This window comes from Brienomyrus brachyistius, chromosome 8 (assembly GCF_023856365.1).
Source record: "Brienomyrus brachyistius isolate T26 chromosome 8, BBRACH_0.4, whole genome shotgun sequence".
NCBI classification, from domain to species: domain Eukaryota; kingdom Metazoa; phylum Chordata; class Actinopteri; order Osteoglossiformes; family Mormyridae; genus Brienomyrus; species Brienomyrus brachyistius.
The window spans coordinates 7,270,523-7,287,500 of NC_064540.1; the positions used below are offsets into that span (position 1 = coordinate 7,270,523).

At 41.5% G+C, this 16,978-nt stretch overlaps 2 protein-coding genes across 2 annotated transcripts in view; one reads left to right on the plus strand and one right to left on the minus strand.

The window, feature by feature from the left end:
* Positions 1–6: 6 nt before the first annotated feature.
* On the minus strand, positions 7–13,857 carry abhd6a (abhydrolase domain containing 6, acylglycerol lipase a). The gene is made up of 9 exons (XM_049022065.1): positions 13,698–13,857; positions 10,201–10,341; positions 8,589–8,745; positions 6,410–6,523; positions 4,873–5,005; positions 3,254–3,411; positions 3,070–3,124; positions 1,827–1,927; positions 7–1,621 (listed from the first exon to the last, which is right to left on the minus strand). The coding sequence occupies exons 2-9, from the start codon at positions 10,317–10,319 to the stop codon at positions 1,439–1,441; spliced, it is 1,020 nt and encodes a 339-aa protein (XP_048878022.1). The 5' UTR covers positions 10,320–10,341; positions 13,698–13,857; the 3' UTR covers positions 7–1,438.
* Positions 13,858–14,242: 385 nt separating this feature from the next.
* Positions 14,243–16,978, plus strand: part of LOC125747172 (deoxyribonuclease gamma-like) — a 3,921-nt gene continuing 1,185 nt past the window's right edge. Inside the window, exons 1-6 of the mRNA XM_049022064.1 lie at positions 14,243–14,473; positions 14,957–15,045; positions 15,153–15,245; positions 15,856–15,968; positions 16,063–16,175; positions 16,627–16,784. Coding sequence (XP_048878021.1) covers positions 14,258–14,473; positions 14,957–15,045; positions 15,153–15,245; positions 15,856–15,968; positions 16,063–16,175; positions 16,627–16,784 — 782 coding nt within the window. The 5' untranslated portion in view covers positions 14,243–14,257. The remainder of the gene's footprint in view (positions 14,474–14,956; positions 15,046–15,152; positions 15,246–15,855; positions 15,969–16,062; positions 16,176–16,626; positions 16,785–16,978) is intronic.

Consider the following 16,978-nt stretch of genomic DNA (forward strand, 5'->3'; position numbering starts at 1 on the left):
TCCATAATCCTTAAAATTGTATTTTATTTGCTTGTCCTGAATTGCAAAATACCATATTTACTCACAGCATTACTTTTCACATATACTTTGTTCCTGCATGTGAAACTGTCTCTGGACAAATTAAAATAATTAACAAAGCAACTAGTCTATGTTGTATGTAAGATTAAACAAGGTAAAGAATCACATTTTTTCCTTCGTTACATGTCTTAATTTTAATGTTTTATATGCCGGTAATGTCTGTTAAAAAACTTCAGCAAAATCATCCGGCTGTATTTCCTCAATAGTTTTGAAATATGCAGAACCATCCTTTGCAATTTTATGTTTTTTTGTTTTTTGTTTTTTTTTTTATTAAAAATCTGAGTGTTCCAAACCAAAACCGCTAAACTGAAAGTTAACTACTGTACCCTGGTCATTAAACATTCAGACCCCTGATTTCAATATTCTTTAAGAACAATTAATTGTAGACAAATAGTTACCAATTTCACACCAAGGTGCAGTATATCTTAAGATAAGGGATTTACTTGCACATAGGCGACTTAGCTGAGCTAGTTTGTAGGGGAACATGTACAGATCTGGAAAAAATTAAGATGTCAAATTCTAATGCCAGAGATGGCAATCAACTTAGGAGACAGTGCCTCATAAATAAGAGGATGATCTCAAATAGAATGGCAATCATTAAGTGGTGTGAAGTCTATTGCTAGCACAGGAAGACGCCCTACATCAATGAGAAGCAGGGAAGAGCCAGGCTGCAATTTGCAACAAAAAAAAGCTGCATATTTTACACAGGCGCATGCCCATAAATTGAGAAATAAGTGAAATTAAAAAGTTTGCTGTGGTCTCTTAATTTTTTCCAGAGCTGTATGTCCATCTAATCTGAACATAGGAGGTTGAACCCTGGAGTCTACTTGAGACAATAATGTATTAAACAGATATAGGCTTGTGCTATAGCCACCGATGGACTAAATTTCCGATGAAGTGTGCATTTACCAGTTTTTGAGTTAAAGAACTTTGGCTGAAGAGCTTTCCATTATAGCTACTCCGGGATGCAGGTTGCTTGCTTAAATCGTATCGTCAGATTCAGAAATCCTACTACCGTACTAGTGTTCCCTATACGGAAAGTCGCTAGCTAAAGAAATATGAATAACAACAAAGGCACGATACAAAATAAACAATCAGGCTTAACCAGGAGCACCATGGTAAAACAACAAAGCAATAAAAGTAACTTCATACTGTAAATATCCTATGTCTCATTTAAAATAATGCACTGACACACGGATGCTGTACGTTACGTGGCTATAGAACAAACACAGATAATGAGACATCAGGCAGGTGGGGGAAACTCCCTGAGAGCTGATTCAATCAGAAATCTAATTAATATATTATTTAAACATATAAATTATTTTTAAATTATTCTGAAAAGTTTCTTGCTGCTGCTGTTTCATGAAAGCTTTTTGCAGCTGGAATTGCTGGCATTCTGCTGGCTAATCATGAAGTCTATTAGGAGCTTGGCCAACTTGCGAGGCCTCTCCACGATGACGGAGTGACCACAGTTGTCCAGGAGATCCACCTGGCACCCAGGCAGGGCTTCTGCCAGCACTGAAGCCCCAGAGACATCTATCACCTAAGGGAAGGACCAAAGCCAACCACAAGGTTATCAGTTCAAATACCAAGATGGAATGTGAACTCTAGAAGTCTATTAAGACGAAGCTCTAACAATTATTTATTAACATGAGCAAACCCATATTTCTCTGTAAATTACCAAGCGAAAATAAACACAAATGTTATCACTATCACAGTCATTTTAATATTTTTAAAGAAGCATCTACCTGATCTTGCTTTCCCCAAATGACTTGAACTGGGGCTGTAATCAAATGCATTTTCTCATGCAAACAATGTCTGGACTTCTCTCCTACAATCTCCAAGAACACTGCAGAGACAAGAGAAGAGACAGAGAGATCAATGTTATAAAAAGAGAGATTAATGTTTGGGGAAGCATAAAACATGCAATTAGTAATTGAAAACCGTGAAATGGGAAGCTAACAACTTATTAAGTCTTTTTTACATGTGTACCTGTGTATTTCTGTAAATGTTTCCTCAAAATTCTAAAGAAAACAAAAGATTAATTTGATGATTATTAGTGATGCTCCGATTGATCGGCCGATATTGGTTAAAAATAGCTTGATCGGCGAGCCCCAAAAGCGGCGATCAAAAAAGCCGATCACTTGACGTAAATTACTTGCGCGACTTTTTCACACGTGCATGCACGGCGCACAGGTAAACAACAGCAGAGCAGAGCTTACCAGTGGCAACATGAGTTCTCCCGTCTGGAAGTTTTTCAAAGTGTCCGATAAAGACGTAAAGTTAGCCGTTTGCAATGTATGCCGTGATGAAATCCCTCGAGGTGGAAGCAAGCAACGGTATTTTAACACCACTAACATGATTAGGCATCTTAGAACATGCCATACAACTGAATATGCCGAGTATGAGAAACTAAACCAGCCGAAGCCAACAACATCCCCATCCCTCAACCAGCCGACTGTGAGTGATGCATTTAAACGACGTGAACCATACAGCAGGGATAGTACGAGGTGGAAAGACATCAGGTTCAGAATTATGGAATTCATTTGCCTCGACGAACAACCTCTATCCGTTGTGGAGGATAAAGGGTTCCGTCGCCTGCTAAGCTGCCTTGATCCACGAATAATTTTAAGTTACTCTGCCTTATTTGGGAAAGATGGCCTACAGTAGCCTTAAGTTCTCATTTTCTAAAATAAACACTTGGTGGTTCTTCAAGATCTTGACTGTAGCCTATTTCTACAGTTTTTTTTTTCAATATAGTTAATTTAGAGTTAGTTTCATTTCTACAAATGGTGCAAACTCTGCTAGATTATAGATAAAAGATTCCCATTCCCCTGCCATTCTGTGATCAACAGTGATCGGCAATCGGCAGATCATGATCTTGGTGATCGGTAATCGGTGATCGGCCCCAAAAATGCCGATCGGAGCATCTCTAATGATTATTTATTCAGGTTCTACCACAAATAACTAACGGATGCTGAAGTAAGCTACCTTCTCGGTAGACATCATTGTGAGGAATGCGTACGTCAACCATTCCTTGAAGGATCTAGCATAGGGAAAGAAGACAAAAGAGCATCACTTTAAGTGATGCGGATCGGACATTGATAGCTACTTTAGCTGAGAAAGAACAAGTGCAGATCGGATCAGAAGAACGTTCTGGTGCGGCCCTCTTTACCTGCTGTGGGATTTTGAAGCGAACGTAGGAGCAGAGTTTGAGCATCTCCTCCATCTCCGCGGGTGTGGATGGAATGAGCGGAATGCTGTGGAAGTTCTTGGTCTGCTCCAGGTACCGCAGGCGCTGGATGAACTGGCTCTCGTTGGGGTATTTCAGGCCTATGATATAGAAGAGAAGGGCAGGAAAACCATATGTGATGTGGAAGAAAATAAGTCACATTTTAGGATTCCATCCATCCATCCATCCATCCAACTGCTTGTCCCAGTTAATCCTTGGTGTCTATCCCAGGCAGTGTAGGGCACAAGGCTGAGGAACTTCCTGAATAGGACACTAGTAACTTTGTACTAATGGATTAAAAAAATATTTAGTTACATAAAATGAAAAAGATCGCTATTCTTTTAAGATGAGTCAAACTTGAGAAACCCAAGCCAGGTGGACTAAACCATTATTAATAATTAATTATCATTAATTATCACTGATAAAAGTACAGACGCTCCTCTACTTATGAACGAGATACGTTCCGAACGGCCGTTCATAACTTGCAACATTCGTAAGTCGTCATTCAACATCATTTTAAGGTCATAAGCAAGTACAGATAACTAAGATATGCTGGGAGTTCGCACGCTACGCTAGTGTGTGATGAGAATAGGGGCTAGAAGTCGCACTAGGCGGAATTGGCACACAGAAAAAAAACTGATGTAGCGGACAGGAAACGGGAGCCCAAGGAACACAATTTGGACTTTCAGTCCTCTTCGTTCGTATGTCTGAAAGTTCGTTAGTTGAAAGTTCGTAAGTAGAGGAGCGTCTGTAATGAAAAAAATATATTCTAACTGTGAATTTTATTAAAATGTCAGTTATTATTTAGCACATATGACCAGCAAGTGGAGTAATGCATTAATTTGTGTTCAGTTTGTAATGTCTGTCCAGCACAGTCATCTCGATAAACATGAGGGAGAGCAAACTGACAAAGGTGTTACACAAACACTTCTAAGAACAGTGATACTACAAGACTGCAGTATGCAGAAGTGATCCTCCGTGTATTTAAATAAAATCCAGGGCAAATCAGCATTACATCTGCTACATTCTCTCACCAAGCACGTTCTTGCATCTTACTAAATGTGCAGTTTTATTGTTTGTACAATTAAACTATAATGATATTAACTTTATAGGTGAAAAGTTACTTTGTTCTTGGGTATTATAAGGCTTTTAATAACGATATCATTTTCAAATGTACGACCAGTTAGCAGTGCAGTGGTCAGCATTGTTGCCTCACACCTCTAGAACCAAAGTTTGAGTCTCTACTCTGGTTCCATGTGTGGAGTTTGCATGTTCCCCCTGTGTCGTCGTGGGGTTTCCTTCAGGTACTCCAGTTTCCCCCCACAGTCCACGCTGATGTTAACTAGAGTTACCAAAATGCCCGTAGGTGTGCATGTGTGAGTGAATGGTGTGTGAGTGTGCCATGCGATGGGCTGGCGCCCATAGAAAATGGATAGTAGATCAGTTGCACTTTGCTTGGTACCTTTTACGCTAGGTCAGCACTATGCACATAAAAGGAAGGAAGCCAATATGTAGCCATGAGCATCTTCTACTCCCTCAAGGCCAGTGTGAGCTATACTGACCTGCAGGACAGATCAATGTGAGCCCGCAGATGTCTGAAGGGTAGCAGGCAGCATACACTCCAGCCACATGTCCACCCATGGACGTACCCACCACATGGAATGGCTTCTTGTTGAGTCGGAGGGTCTCTACAAACTGATGGGGGAGGAGTAGTTACAAGCTTTTGTAATAGATGTGTAACAACACAGAGAAAAACCCAAGAATTTGCTATAGTGAGTCCAGAAACATGGGGGGGGGGGGTCATATCTGTGTCCCTGTTGAACCCAATCAAAAGGACAGGCTGACAAATAGCATACTGTGATGGACCAAAGGTCGTCCATTGCCTTGTGCCCTGGAATTGCCTCATTAAGTCTGTGCTGTTACACCACAACCCCTCCTTTGAGGCATCATCCTGACTATGAGAATTTGAACATGGCGGCTTCCAGCTTTATACTTCTTTAACTACAACCCCTGGCAAAAAGTATGGAATCAAGTTTGGATTGTTGAGTGAAATTAGTTTTGTGGCATGTATGCGCTTGTTTTTTTTTCTACACGCTTAAACATTTGAATGAACGTCTCATGAGAGGGGTGATTCCATACTTTTTGCCAGGGGTTGTAAGAGCTTTAGAAGCTCTACTTGGAAGGCTAGTGCCGCAAAAACAAAGAGCTTTCATTCCATATAACTTTAGATTGTCAGATTAAAATAGGCAAAAAGAGCCTTAACACAATAAACAAATGCAAAGACATTAACCTGAATGAATCTGACTTTCCTTAGAGAGAGCTGGTCTAAAGGTATTATTTATGTCAATTAATAAACAGAGATGATGCATCTCCAGGTGCTTCAGCTTGGGATGGATTTCTGTGAGAACATGCCAGGTTAATGTGCTTCGGCCCTCTCAACCCGAGGGCTTTTTCCAGCTCTCATCCAGGACACACATCTGCTGTGGCTTAACTGCCTTTATTTCTGCTTTGTTTGATCACACACTGGTGCTCCTGCACAATATGCGCTGCATGAATCCAGCCATTTAGTACAAAAATACCTTCCTCAATATTACACTCATAACCATTTATACATGCAGGTATTTATAGATACTCAACATTCTACATTCATTTATCAGAAGTGATAAATGGTTTGGGAGAGCAGGGTCAGACAGTCCATGGAGCAACTGGGGGCTAAGGGCCTCGCTCAGGAACCCGTCAGTGAAATCGCTATGCCAACAACAGAATTCTGTTCTGGAGTCCTAACCCACTGAGCCACACACCATTTAAGGGCCACCAGAGAGGGTTTTCAAACCTGCAACCTTCTGGTTGGGATCTGATCATCTGATTGAAACAGGTCCTGCTCTCAGGGTTGATTTTACTGCTGTTTATCTTCTCATTATCCATACACAGGTACTCAAACTGCTTCAGGTGACAGCTACTTTGGATGTAAACATTAACAAACATGGTCAATGATGTCATCATGGCACAGTGGTTATGTAAGGATGTAAGGAGTATACTCTGCCCACTGACATTTCCAGATTACCAGCATCCCATACGAGACCATGCTGTAGAGCCCACCTGGTGTACCCTCCGGACTTGGCCCTCAATGGAGTAGTCCTTCGTGTTGGTCAGAGTGGTCCCTCCATGGCCAGGCAGGTCCACACACACCAGGTGAAGATGTTTGGGGAGGAACTATGAAGAGAGAGATTAAAGTACAGGCTTAAAATGGACACATGCTACCATATAAGGTACACACTGTCTGCAGAATTATTAGGCAAGTGTGTATATCACTTGTATCTTCTCAACCAACCAATACACTGAGTCCAGATGAATCTCTAATTAAGAATCAACTGTTTAAAAAAAGCAAAATGTTCAGTATTTGGTCTGAATACTTTCTGTTTGGATAAAAACAGGAAAACATAGTTACTTTCCTGTGCAGAATTATTAAGCAAATTATTATTACTTTTAAAATGGGCCAAAGAGGACCTTACAGAGAGCAGGACAAAAAAAAACTAAATAGTCAAGTACCAGTCAGAGGGATGCAAAATGATCGAAACTGACAGACTTTTGAAATATGATCACTATACAATGAAGTGTTTTGTTACCAACAGCCAAAGCATGTAGAGAGAAGATGACACACATAAACTGCCAAAGTTCTGTGTCAAATTAAAGGGGAAACTCCCAGAAACTCCTGAGCATTTTTCAAAACTGCAGTCTGAACAGAATCTCCAGACGTTCTAGGTGCAGTGTGCTGCATGACATTCCTAAGGTCATAAACGCTGAAACATGGCCTCCACTCAATAAGGCATGTAAGGTATAACATTAAGAATGGGCACGGACACATCTCAAGACTGATGGTACAAAGGTTTTGGGGACAGATGAGATGAAAGTGTCTCTTGATGGAACAGATGGATGGGCCAGTGGATGGAGATCCTCTTCAAGCACCAACAAGGTGGTGGAGAAGAGATGACATGGGCTGTAATCATCAGTGATGAACTTGTCATACCTTTCTGACTTGCAGATTGTGTAAAAATTAACCTGGTCTACTGCCAATTTCTAGAAGATACCTTCTTCAAACACTGGCACAAGAAGAAGTCTGCAGCTTTCTAAAAGGTTATGATATTCCTGCAAGACAATGCCCCTCCCTATGCATCAAAGTATTTCATAGATTGGCCTAGAAAGGCTTGAAACGTGATTGAATTATGGCCCGCCCCCCTTCATCACCTGACTCCACCCCATTGAGAACTACTGGGCCTTAGCAAAGTGTGAGATTTACCAAGGTAGCAAGCAGTACTCTTCTCAGAGCAGCATCTGGGAGGTGGTCCTAGATGGCTCAGCAAATGTAGGACATTATCAAATCAAAAACCTGATTGGTTCAGTGAGCAACAGGCTCATGATTGTCATTAAGAAGAAAGTTGGCTATACTGGGCATTAAACTGGATGAAGTGGGCTGTATAGAACAGCTGATAGCTTGTTATTCCTTATATATATTGAATAACAAAAATAGTTTCTTATTATTATTTCTGTTTATGGTGAAGAGAGAAAATCCACTTAGTTTCTGATTGCCTAGTAATTCTGTGTTTTTCTTTTATTTTTGTTTGTGAAAGTCAAATGTAACATTTTCTCTCTAAATAAATTTACTTCGTGCACAAGAAAGCTTCTGAATTCATTTTTATAAGTCTGCCCAACTTTTGCTAAAAATGATCTCCAGGAATAAGTACTTGCCTAATAATTCTGCACACAGTGTATTTAAGAATGACAGTTTACGGAAATATGACACTGCTATCTTCTTACAGGGATTTGATCCTGCAACACAAAAAAACCCGTGTTCCTAAGATGTGTAGCTATTGTATATCAAGGTACAGCAGTAAGATAATGGAAATAGTCCGAGTCAAATCCAAAATTCTATCTTAACATTTCAGCCTTTGAGGTATTTAAGAACAGAAGATACATGCACCAAGAACACTCCCTACCTATCAGTCCATAAACTTATTATGTAATTTAATGAAATCTGTCCTGTTGCAAGTAGAAGATCCACCTGGAGATCAAAGGAACCTTTGTAGCACCGTGAAAGGACTGTGGCCTATCATTTCTCCAAACACAGTTGAGGAAGCCAGCTGACGGCAATTCAGTAAAGTGGTTTTGCTTGGTCCAGGCTGACCACTGTGCTACGTCGCCTTCAATGGAGCAATCGCATCACCGAAGTGCCGCATACAATTCCAGGGGTCTTCGGGACCCGTGCTGTGTGAAGCCTCACCTTCATCATGGACAGCCACAGGTCTTTATGGGCAGAGAAACCATGCAGCATGAGCACCGAGGGCCGCGTCCCCGGCTTGCCCCTCACCGAGTAGCAGAAGCGGTAGGCCTTGCAGTCAGCGTAGCGCACCTGCATCCCCAAGGCTCGCCTCCAGTACCTGTCCCCATAAGAACAGCGGGATTACCGGGGGTCACAGGCTGACATGCCTAATCATAGGATTTTGGGTTTCAATCTTAATGCAGGTGCAGAAACATGATATAACACATACAATGCTGTCCCAGAGATGGGTAATATTTACATAACAGCACCTGTTCGGCTCTCTCAAGGATATTAATTATCCCTGAATGTTAAGGTCAAGTTCAAATTCCATTTAAATGTCAACGAACGAAGTCCCAGACCCTCAGAGTTCCCCTCTGGCATAGACACACAGATGGGATGTTCCTGTCCCTGTCTGCATGCCAAAGACCACAGTCCAAGTTGCATAAGTTTACAACCCCCACCATGCGTTTTCTATTATACCCCCAGAGCAAAAGGTACCAAGTTCCTACAAACGTTAAAAGGCAAAACGTTACAGCCTCTTTCGGTAAAAAGGGTGACGATTCCAGGGAATGCAACAATCTAACAGCGACAAATGAAATTCACTGCATTTCTCCAAAGGTGACATAATATTCAGACGATTTCGTACATTGAAATGCATGCGGCTCGCAAAGAAAGTCGTCCCTTCACACCACCTCACATCACCAGCTGGAAAGCCTGGAATGACCCTTAAGTCCTCTCTGTCTGGTTTCTGTACATTTAAATTTCCCATAAGGGAGATGAAGGCTACACTCTCAGACAAAAATTGTACCTTTTCTTGTCAAGGCTCTGCCAATTGTACTCTTAGCTGTAGATAATTGTACCTTTAAGGTACAGAAATGGACTCTGAGGAACATTTCTGTACCATTGATTGTACATTAATGTTGTTTGTACCTTTGGCATGTTCCTCAGAGTCCATTTCTGTACCTTAAAAGGTACAATAACCTACAGCTAGGGGTATAATTGGCAGATGCTTGAGGGTACAGCCCCAGGTACAAGCAAAGGTACAAATATTTACCCTTTTTTCTGAGTGTAGGTTGGTGGAATTTGACCATAATTTTGTGGGAGCACTCAGTCCATCCAGTGGTTTCTCCTCCTATCTGACTATTCTCACTGACGCAGGCAGGGGAATATACTGGACAGGATGCAGTACTTGGTTAAATAATTTCAGAACCAGAGTTCGTGTGCAATTTCAAAAGGATCAAATGTGGCCAAAATTAGCACGTGATGTTAATTAGCAGCATTCTCTACAGGCATGAACTAAGCTCAGCTGAGATTATGTGGTCTTAAGTTCTGCTGTTGACTGAGTAGATCCTGTGATAAACACCAGGGAGTTCGCTGCTTAATGTCTGTTGTGCATGCTGGGATAGGCTCCAGAAAATTAAATATGCAGTATGAATTTGAATTAATATAATTCAATTTGAATACTGAAAGGACAGCAAAAATACAAGACTGTTATGCAAACTCATTTGGCACAAATCTCTTTCTGTACCTTAGGAATGCCAGACAATTGGTCAATTGGGTACAATGACCTTACCAGTAGTAGACCTTAATGAGAGCCGAGGGCCATAGCAGAAAAGATGCAATGAAGGCCAGGATAGGAATGGCAAGTGTTCCCCCAGCAATGATGAACATGTTCACTGTATCCAGCTCCATCGCCGAAGCCTGAAACACCCCCCTGCAGCAAAAAACACAGGCATCATTGTCTCTAACTGGATGATCTGTAATTACAAATGTTATTCTGTGACAATTATATCATTGTCAGACCTGCTGTATTTACCCATACCTGCCACAGAAAAGTAAATTACTCCTTGGGACCTATGAAGTTTCTATCTACCTACCTACCTACCTACCTACTGGCTAATCAAATGGATCTGTCATACCGGGATCTATTTGTTCAATTTGTTGAATTTATTTGTTAGCAGAACTGGAATGCATTTTACAAACACTCTGTGACACGATAACAATTTTAATAAAGGCAAACAACATAAAAACAATAAAATACAACACGATTATTCCGACACACTTTTGCTACATCAATAAGGACATAATCCACAAACAGCAGCAATAATTATTTCAAAGATTAGTTAAATAGACATACACAGTAAACAGTAAATAACTGTTTGTATAAAAAAAGTTAATTACTTTGGGTATAATGTGTGTGCACGCACTGGTACAGTGTTCAGGTTTCAGTTGGGGTTCATGTGTTCAGGTTAGGCTTAACGTGTTCAGGTTCAGTAAAACGTGTTCAGGTGCCTTGAGCTCCACCCGCCAAACCTCTCTGAGCTCAGTTAGCAGCTGGTGCATTAATTTCCTCCATGCTAAGAGGTTCTCTCCACACCCTCAGTGCATCCAAAACACACGGTCCAGCAGAGGTAGGGCATGAGACCTAAGGAAGCCAAAAGGCACATTCTGCAGTGACGAGGGAGCTCAGCGGCATGCCACCAAGCTGCAGTTACATCTGGGCATTAACGGTCTAATTAAATGCCTCCGGGGAATGTTGGAGTTAGATTCCGCCGAGTCCGTTGATGAGGAAAGAGATGCACACTGTAGGCGAAGGATGGTTGTAAGTCAGCTCTCTTTATTCGTTGCACAGATCGATCCGGGAGTCAGCCTATATGCACAACAGTACATACCCAAGGAAGCTCAAACTCTGTTGTCTGTGTCTGGCTTATATAGCCCGTCTGGGGCGTCTGCTGGTCGTGTTGTTATTTTCCACTCCTGTGACATACGTCATACAACTCTAGTTTGACATTTGCTGTTCGTTAGCACCCACACCCACCATTTTGTCTCATCTTTTTGATGATCAGCGACCCCTTCCCTTGTTAGGTCCAGTAGGTCAAGCATATGCATACTGTCACCATGACCCTGGTAATGCACCTTCTGCTTTTTCAGTTACACCATAGTCTAGGGCGAGGCCCCCTTCCCTACCTGCCTGCAAGTTGGTTCCCATTTTTTAGTGTGACAAAGTTTAGCACAAAGCTTGGCCCACCCTCAGGAAGCAATAGTGTACACACTGGCTGAATTAATCAACAACAGCAGAATAGTTATCCATCCAGTCACATATCCAGTACTGGGTCACGGGGAGCCTGGGGTCTATTCCTGACAGCAGGGGACACCCTGGATTCGATGCCGGTCCATCATAGGACACATGTACCCAAACACCCACTAACCCACTAACCCACACACACACACACACACACACACACAACAAGCACCTCAGACAACAATGCATCTAACCACATCTGAAAAAAATAAAAACAAACACTATTAAAATTAAAAAGGCAAAGCTAATATCACAAATTAATATATTTGGAAGGAACTTCAATGGCCGCTGTTTAGGAGAAATATTATGTAAGATATACATTACCTATATACTGTCCATATATCGATTGCACGGAAACATTCATGGTGTTATCTTGGAAGGTAAGATAAACTGAGTTATTGCTATAACAAAGCTCGCAGAGATCTCTTCATATTGAAATGAATGTTTTCCATGTTAGTATAACGGTTTTTTTCTAATGTATTATTTATTAATAATATAATATATTTAAACTTAATCGAATTTATCGAGGAATAGTTGCAGCTCTAGTTTTGACATCAGAACTGTTTTTAAAAAGCATGCAATGAATGTATATACATTACCCGTATATGTGTAAAACAAGTACCACGGCTGACTGACCGTCTAAATAACAGCAGAGGTGTGTTGGCAACACTGAAGGAAACCGCGATGCTTTTATCCTGTTTAAATTACCTCACCACAACACAGACAGCAAACGCTCGCCTGTCGTTCTTCTTCATTAGTGAAATCGGGTGTTTTTATGTGTGCTTGTTAGGCCGTCAGCTACAATCACAGTTTGATGATAATTTTCCATCCATCCATATTCCAAACCGCTTATCCTACTGGGTCGCGGGAGGTCCGGAGCCTATCACGAGGCAGGGAACAACCTAGGATGGGGGGCCAGCCCATCGCAGGGCATACTCACACATTATTCACTCTCATATATACCTACGGGGAATTTAGCAACTCCAATTAGCCTCAGCATGTTTTTGGACTGTGGGGGGAAACCGGAGTACCCGGAGGAAACCCCACGACGACATGCGGAGAACATGCAAATTCCGCACACACGTGACCCAGGCGAGACTCGAACCCGGCTCCCAGAGGTGTGAGGAAACAGTGCTAACCACTGCACCGCCCCTTTAGTACAATTTTAGTACAGTATTTTAAAGCGGGAGTTTCTTTAAAATACGAACGCTGATTTACTGCATTTGGGCTGCAGCGTGTCTGCTAATATGTTCACTTTTCAAGCGCCGGATCCTCTGAGGTTTCTTTCACCTGCTGTCCCGACCATACTCTCATACTCAGATTCGGGTCTATCTAAAATTAGCTGCCCATTTATTTCAGGAAAAAGGTGATCGCCTGCGCAGCAATACAACTGCGCCACATAAATATTCAATTAATAAACAACTCAGTGCTTGAAGTGTAATGTGCGGTTACCCAGAAAAAGGGTTATTTTGGTTGAAGGTAATAAAGGGGAGAGGGGGGGATTGGGGGTGCGATCTATAAAATAGGAAAAGCTTTTCACCTGACCGTAAACTGAAAAACTCTGGACGTGGCCGGTGACGAAACTTCAAACCGTCAAAACGCATTTCCAGACGCGGTAATGTAGTATATCAAAGTGTATCAAAAGAACGCAATGTATTCATGATTTCTAATACATCATTTATTGTTAATATTTCATTCGATAATCACCCCTAGTAACGATTCAATTTTAATAATAGAAAGTCACAGTGTAGTAAATGCATCTTTCTACAGGCATCTTGTTACTTACGTATACATTAAAATAATAACAAATACATCGAATGACATTCAGAGTATATACGCGCTAGCGATAGCAACAGCTTCATAAGGGTCAAGCAATGACGATTTCTCTGTCTAGATACACATGCAATTATATGAAGCCATACAGTGATGAGATACACTAGCTAAATTGTGTTTAATGATTTTTGCATTTAGACATGATTTTACTGTACCTTCTATATGTCTCCGGATCTTTCAATAAAAAGAAAAGTGTGAGCCTTAGAAATGGGTGTCTTGTCTCCAAAAGACAGGTATCCTTACGGACACATCTTCATGCTGTAGCAATTCAAACGCCGGTTTTAAGCGTTTCAAGTGATCTGACACAGTTACAATGCTTTTAAAGGGGAAGCAAGCGCGGCGTGTATTTATGCCGACTAAAAAGAGCCAGCGCGTTCTAATTAGTTGTGCATAGGTCTGATTCAGTGAGGTCTTGATACCATTATTTTTTATGTGAGCGAATCACCTAATTCATTAGTGCTTCGACTTTGATTTAGAAAGAAACTGTTCTTAAGTGTAAAAGATGAAAAAGGCTCAATTTATATATGGAATTTGGTGTATGAACAAATATGCTTATATTTAGCGTAGAAATGACAGCTTGCACAGATGATAAAATTCTGAACACTAACACATGAACACATAAGTGAAACATACTGTTGGCAAATAGGGTATGACAACGTCCTTGGCACAAACAGGGCATAACAAGGCAAAACGAGATAGGCGGAGTTCCAATCGCATGGGTTCAGTGAAATTCCTCCGAAAATGCGAAAGGCTGCATTTAGCGAGGCTTATGCTGGAGCAAGGACGTCAGAAGCCCGGGATGTGCACGTTCCTGTTTTTCCTGGCGCTATGCATCGCGGGAACATCATCACTGAAAATATGTTCATTCAATATAAGGTCCTTTGGGGGGAACAAACTAAATAAGCCAGAAGTTTTGGAGGTCATAACAAAGGTGAGCAACTTTTGGAATAGGCTGAGACCTTTACTCTGTGCTATTTAATAGCGTGCAATGGGCCTATGGCCTGTGACAGGTAATAGCAAGTAAAAATTAACGGCTTTTAAATCACACAGAATTATGCAAAAAAAATTGCAAACGTTTTACTAGTGGATGAAGCAATTTAAAACGGATTCTGTTAATAAAATAAGCATAGCCATTAATTTTATTCAGTGACAAACCACACTTTATTTCAAGGTTTCAAAAGACCAAAGCAAATGAATGATTATTGTTCATGAAATTAGGTTATGCAGAAGAACGGTGAACAAAGTGATTCCTGTTTACTTTGATATTTTTTTACATTCCGGAGTTCTTAAATAAAAGGATACAAAATCTGAAATAAAAGGATACCTACTTCTTCATCGTAAAGCAATTTGTTTTGTATTTGTTCATGTTTTAAAGTGGAACACTGGCTCATCTTAACACGTTTTTCTACCACAGTGCATCACTCGCTGTGACGTCATGCTCGTTATGGAAATCAAAGATGCCAAGGGTCAGGTTTTTCCAGAGCTTGTGGCTCACATAAACAGGTAATGGTGCCAAAATCTGTAGCCTGTGACCTCTGCAAAAAGTGTCACCCATCCAAAGCTTATTTTAGGTTCTCATTATAAATGACCATCTCTCATGGCTTCCACAGAGGATTCGATAAGAAGAAGAAGGAGTTCGATTATGTAATCAGTGAGAGATTAGGAAGAAAGTCATACAAGGAACAATATGGATTTATTTACAGGTAACTTTCATACTTTTGGCTCTCAAATTTGAATCCTTCATCGGCAGCGACACAAATATCATATGTGAAAGAGGGGTCTTTGTGAATCAATGACTCTCATTCAGCATCAGGTGAAATAATAGAGCTGGCAGGCGTTTTGTTGTTGCTGAGAGATGGCTTTTAGTTAAAGGGAATTCCCTGGAGTACATGATGACAGCTACTTATATTTTAGCAGACACTTTTAGCCAAAGTGACACATGTTCTTCAGAAAGCCAAACAGCAGTGCATGGAGCAACTGGGGTTAAGAGCCTTGCTCAGGGGTCTGATAGTGAAATCGCTGTGCCGACTGTGGCGAGTGACCCAGCAACCTTCTTAGCACAAGCACAGCATTCCAACGTGTTGAGTCGCACAACAGGCAGAAAGCCACACATTATGTAGGTTCTCTTCACTGTGCTGGATATATGACTGAACTCTCTGGATGCAAACATAATTTCTATCCATCCCCTTTCTGGGTTTCTCAACTCTTCTTCATATTGAAATTGAAAGTTGAGGTTCTTTTTCTAAAAACAGAAACGCGATACTGAGCTTCATGGACAATTTAAGTTGTAGAGACTCTCTTCCACTAACACAGAAGGAAGCTGGTGTCCGTGAGGGCCAGGTATCAGTACCCGGACATGCGGATTGGAGATGAGGATGCTTTTTCCCGCGAACCATTCATCATCTGGTTTTCATCTCCCAAAACTGGTAGGCTACATTTCGCTTGACCAATTTCCATGGAAGAACTACACCAGTCAACATATCGTCAGATGGAAAACCTCATGACCGTTACTTTTTAAAGCTGTGAAGGAATTTGTCATAATTCCCATCCACACCACACCAGAGGTGGCCGTGCAAGAGATTGACAAGCTATATGACGTCCATCTACATGTGAGACAACACTGGACATCCAAGGTAGGTCTTGCTAGGATTTGCCTGCCAAGGATCTTACTTTTACTTACAGTTCACGTAAGTTTTTGGTAGATGCTTTTCTGCAAAGTATTGCACAACTGAGGATCTGACAGCAGGTTCAGCCAACATCCCTCACACAGTTGGGGGTTAAGGCCCTTGCTCAAGGGCCAGGCATGCAGTTTGAACCAGCAACCTTCCAATCACCACACAGACTCCTGAAGCACAGGGCCACACTTGCAAATTAGGTCATTCTTTCAGGGGAGCAACTCCTAATGATCAAGGTTGGTTTCAAGGACCCTTTCATCCTCAACCTTGAGTGAGACACTCAACTTATTATGAAGTGTAATAATACTTTATTTTGGCACTCCATGGAATTCCATGGTTTTTCAAATGTCCCACCACACTGTGTCACATACGAGACACGCGTCTTTTTGTTCGGCACTGCCTCTGGCAGAACTTCATCCTCATGGGAGACTTCAACGCGGCTTGCAGCTATGTGGCCAAGAAGCAGTGGAAGAACATCCGCCTCCGGTCGGACAGCAGCTTTGTGTGGCTCACCGACGACAAGACGGACACCACCGTTAGGGAGTCCACAAACTGTGCCTATGACAGGTAATGTGCTTCCCAGGCCACTAGGGACAGCATAGACAGATTACGATAAATCCCTGAAGGAAAATTAAGGAGAGAGGTGCACCTTTCCTGGATATGCTGTAGTCCTGGGTACAATGAGTGGGGATGTGGACAGGGCAGGAACTGTTTCTGACTCCCTGCTCTAATAATCCCTTTAATATACAGTCCCTTTCTTG